Source organism: Tupaia chinensis, unplaced genomic scaffold, assembly GCF_000334495.1.
Source record: "Tupaia chinensis unplaced genomic scaffold, TupChi_1.0 Scaffold138665_1, whole genome shotgun sequence".
Classification (NCBI taxonomy): Eukaryota; Metazoa; Chordata; class Mammalia; order Scandentia; family Tupaiidae; genus Tupaia; species Tupaia belangeri.
The window spans coordinates 898,186-902,664 of NW_006198557.1; the positions used below are offsets into that span (position 1 = coordinate 898,186).

The 4,479-nt window shown below is 51.0% G+C and overlaps 1 protein-coding gene across 1 annotated transcript in view; it reads left to right on the top strand.

The window, feature by feature from the left end:
• Window positions 1–1,755, top strand: part of S1PR5 (sphingosine-1-phosphate receptor 5) — a 2,429-nt gene extending 674 nt beyond the window's left edge. Inside the window, exon 2 of the mRNA XM_006161589.3 lies at window positions 16–1,755. Within this exon, the coding sequence (XP_006161651.2) occupies window positions 16–684 (669 nt within the window). The 3' untranslated portion in view covers window positions 685–1,755. The remainder of the gene's footprint in view (window positions 1–15) is intronic.
• Window positions 1,756–4,479: the final 2,724 nt, after the last annotated feature.

Genomic DNA, 4,479 nt, shown 5'->3' on the forward strand with positions numbered 1-4,479 from the left:
GGCTGGAATTGCCTGGGTCGCCTGGACGCCTGCTCCACCGTCCTGCCTCTCTACGCCAAGGCCTACGTGCTCTTCTGTGTGCTCGCCTTCCTTGGCATCCTGGCGGCCATCTGTGCTCTCTACGCGCGCATTTACTTCCAGGTGCGCGCCAACGCGCGGCGCCTCCGGGCAAGGCCCGGGACTAGCCGGGGCACCTCGACCCGGGCGCGCCGCACGCCGCGCTCCCTGGCGCTACTGCGCACGCTCAGCGTGGTGCTCCTGGCCTTCGTGGCGTGTTGGGGTCCCCTCTTCCTGCTGCTGTTGCTCGACGTGGCGTGCCCTGCGCGCGCTTGTCCCGTGCTCCTGCAGGCGGATCCCTTCCTGGGCCTGGCCATGGCCAACTCGCTTCTCAACCCCATCATCTACACGCTCACCAACCGCGACCTGCGCCACGCGCTCCTGCGCCTGGTGTGTTGCGGCCGCCGCCCCTGCTGCCGAAGGCAGGAAGGCCCCCAGCGCTCCGGGAGCGCAGCTGGGGCTTCAGGGGGCCTGCGGCGCTGCCTGCCCCTGGGCCTGGACGGCAGCTCCAGTCCCTCCGAACGCTCCTCGCCCCAGCGGGACGGGCTTGACACCAGCGGCTCCACCGGCAGCCCTGTTGCGCCCACGGCCGCCCGGACCCTGGTACCGGAACCAGCTGCAGACTGACGCCCTCGGCCCGCTACTGCCTTTCCCCCCAGAGCTGCTTTGCAGACTTTTTCTCTTAAAATAAAAAGGGATTTGTAGAAAAACGCAGCCAAAGATGGTGAAGACGGAAAACACATAGGGGGGATGTATTTATTGACATTGAGCCCCACGATAGTGAACAAACGACCGAAATCTTTGCAGTCATGAAACTGACGTTCGGGGGCGGGAGTGGGGGGCGGAGATAACTCCGGGGACAATATTGATGCCACAGTGGTCAGGGAAGGCCATGGGAGCTGAGGCATCACTGTCCTGGGAACACGCGAAGGAAGGGCATTGCAGGATGAGGGAACCGGGAGAGCAAAGGCTCTGAGGCTGGAAGGCAAGGATGCTCTTGTGGCTGGAGCAGTGATGAAGGGGCAAAGTGAGAGGGGACAAGGGCAGGCATGGGGGACAGATCGAGCTGCAGGGGCTGAGAGGTTGACTTTGCTTTTGCTCGGAGAGAAGCGGGAGCCACGGGAGCCACGGTTCTAGGCAGAGGATGGACTTGTCCTGATTCAGGGGTTCACTAGCAGGGTAGGGCCTCTAATGGAGCGTGAGAGTGGAAGGCAGAAGAGGTGAAAATGGCTTCACTGGCCTGGAAGAGTGATGATGGGACCTTTTGGCCATGCTCAGGCCAAATGAACGTCTGGCTAGATTTCAGAGACACCGCACAGAGAGTCACGGAGGAATTGAGGGGAAAGAAAGTTGTCCAGGGCAGGGCACCCCCATATCTGACTCTAGGAGTCACAGTGGTGTCAGATTCTTTTTTAAAAAGTAAAAAATAAAAATAGAATAAAGTTCTAAAAGCCATTACAGTCTATTGTGCCTGTTGGACCCACCCTCCCTAGAATAGGCTTGGGAACCACATTTTTCTCACCCTGGGACCCACATTTTTCTCACCCTGGGACCCACATTTTTCTCACCCAAATCTTGCAAGGCAGACTTTCTAAACTACGAACAGGGAGTCCAGATACTAGCCCAGACTGTCAGTCTCCCGGGCCAAGGGGTCTGGCAAGTCCCAGCCAGCACTGCCTCCTCCGAGGGTCTGCATTCTTGCTGGGGGCGATACTAGGCCACCGTTTGTGCCCATAAAAGGCTCCAGGCGCGCTGCCTATGCCCCCCCCCACATGTCCCCAGGCGCATTCCTGACCCCTGCACTGCTGGGCTGGCCCGAGGGTGCAGAGCGGGGGCGTCTGACTCAGACTAGAGAGCGCCACCTTCCGGGAGATCTAGGGACTGCAGGCCGCCGAGAAGACGCTGGTTTTTTTTTTTTTTTTTTTGACGCTGGTGTTTTGGGGGCTCTGGCCCCAAAACTCCATCGGTCACAGGTCACAATCTGGTTACTTCTAAGAACCAAACACATGGGAATCGAATTGATTTCCTGGGACGCAAATACAGCCAAGTCTGAGGTCGCAGGTCCCGTGTCACTCTCAGGACTGGACCCAATTCCCTGTTCCGCATGGTGACCCTACTCCACGCTCCTCTGTTTTCCAGAGTAATCGGAGACCTCCTCAGACACACTGATTCACTGTTGGCTTGGTTCGGTGGTGTGATGGAAGGGGATTTATAGATTCTTCTACAAAGTTCAAAAACAAAACAAAAACAAAATCCCAAAGCTCAAAAAAAAAAAAAAAAAGAAAAGAAAAGAAAAACCAGTTCCCCTTCTGGGTTACCATCACTGTCGGGATTCCCGGGGGACTTCCAGAGCTATTCTGTAGATAAAGAAGCTGACATGAAATTTTTACACAAGTTTGGTACAGTTCTAAATTTTGCTGTGCTCATTTCAAATTCTTGCACATCTACACATTTGGTATTGCCCTGCTGTCTTTGTTTTTATTTAAGATTTATTTATTTTATTATTACTTTTTAAAAATAATTATTTTATTTAACTTTATTTATCCATTTATTTATTTGTTTGCTTGTTTATTTTAATTTGACCAGAGAGGGATAGAGTAGGGGGAGGATGAGAAAGCAAGCTGCCTGCCAGGTCCGGGGCTCAAACTGCAATCACCCATGTGGAAGTCCAGCGCCCTTAATCACCACGTCACCTGCCAGCCCCGTTATTTTTTTTAAAAAAAAGAATTATTTTATTTAACTTTATTTATTTATTTGTTTAATTTGACAGGGGGAGGGAGAGAGAGAGAGAGAGAGAGAAAGCAAGCCGCCAGGTCTGGGACTCGAACTGCGGGGGAGTCCAGCGTCCTTAACCATCATACCACCTGCTGGCCCCCAGCCCCATTATTATTATTTTTTAATTTGACCAGAGAGAGAAAGGGAAAGTGAAAGTAAGCCTCCAGGTCCAGGACTCCAGCCACAGTTGACCATGTGGGAGTCCAACGCCTTAACATCATGCCACCTGCCAACCCTTGCTTTGCTGTCTTTTTTTTGGTAAGGATTATTTTATTAACTTTATTTATTTATCCATTTATTTTATTTTTAAAATAATTTTTAAAAATAATTATTTATTTATTCATTCATTTATTAATTTGACCAGAGAGAGACAAGAGGGTGAGAGTGAGAGAGAGAGGAAGTAAGAAAGCAAGCCACCAGATTCAGGACTTGAACCCTGGTCAGCCATGTGGGAGTGTCCAGCGCCTTAACCACCACGCCACCTGCTGGTCCCTATTTATCCATTTATTTTAATTTGACCAGAGATGGACAGAGTGAGAGGAAGAGAACAAGTCACCAGGCCCAGGACTTGAACCACAGTCGACCATGTGGGAATCCAGTGCCCTTACTCACCATGCCACCAGCTAGCCCTTAGTCTTGCTGTCTTAACTGGCTTGGATTGACATAACAAAAACCGTAACTGGGTAATTAAATGGTGGATATTTCTTTCTCACAGTTCTGGAAGCCAGGAAGTCCAAGACCATGTGGACATGGATTGGTTCTGGTGAGGGCTCTCTTCTTGGCTTGCAGGCAGCCACCTTCTCACTGTTGTCTTCACATGTGAGACAAACATCTTTCTGCCTCCTTTTCTTTTCTTTTTTTTTTTTTTCCAATTTGCTATTGGCCATTTGCTCACGAGAGAAACACTGAGTGAGAAGGAAAGCAAAAAAGTACACCTCACAGGGCATGGCCACACCACAATCCTTTCTCCAATTCGGGACACACATCCACACATGGCCAGCATATTTTTCTTCTTTTTAGGCTTTTTGCCATAGGGCACATGCACTCACCAGAGAGAGACAGAGACAGAGAGAGAGAAAGGGAGAAATCGTCCCCCATGGGGGATAGCCATGCCGCAATCCCTTCTCCATTCTCCTCTCAGGATTTTGGGCATGCATACACGTGCCACCGGACTTGAACCATGGCTAAACATGTGAGAGTCCAACACCTTAGCCACTATGCCATGTGTTGGCCTCAAGTGGCATATATTTTTGAGAAGAATTATTTTATTCAACTTTCTTTATTTCAATTTGATCAGAGAGAGACAGAGTGAGAGAGAGAGAAAGGAAAGTGAGAAAGCAAGCCACCAGGTCCAGGACTGGAACTGTGATCGGCCATGTGGCAGTCCAGCACCCTCAACCACTACACCACCTGCTGGCCTCCCGAGTGGCATATTTTTCAAGCTGCTGGCCTGACACTTGAACCATGCTGTTGGTCATGTGGGGTTCAGGTGCCTTAATCACCCACAAGGCCACACTGGCTGCCCGCCCCTTTTATAAGGGTTTTTGCCATAGGGCACATGAACTTGCTAGAGAGAGACAGAGAGAGGGAAAGTAAGAAATCACTCCCCAGGGGTTATGGCCACACCACAGTCCCTTCTTCTCCATT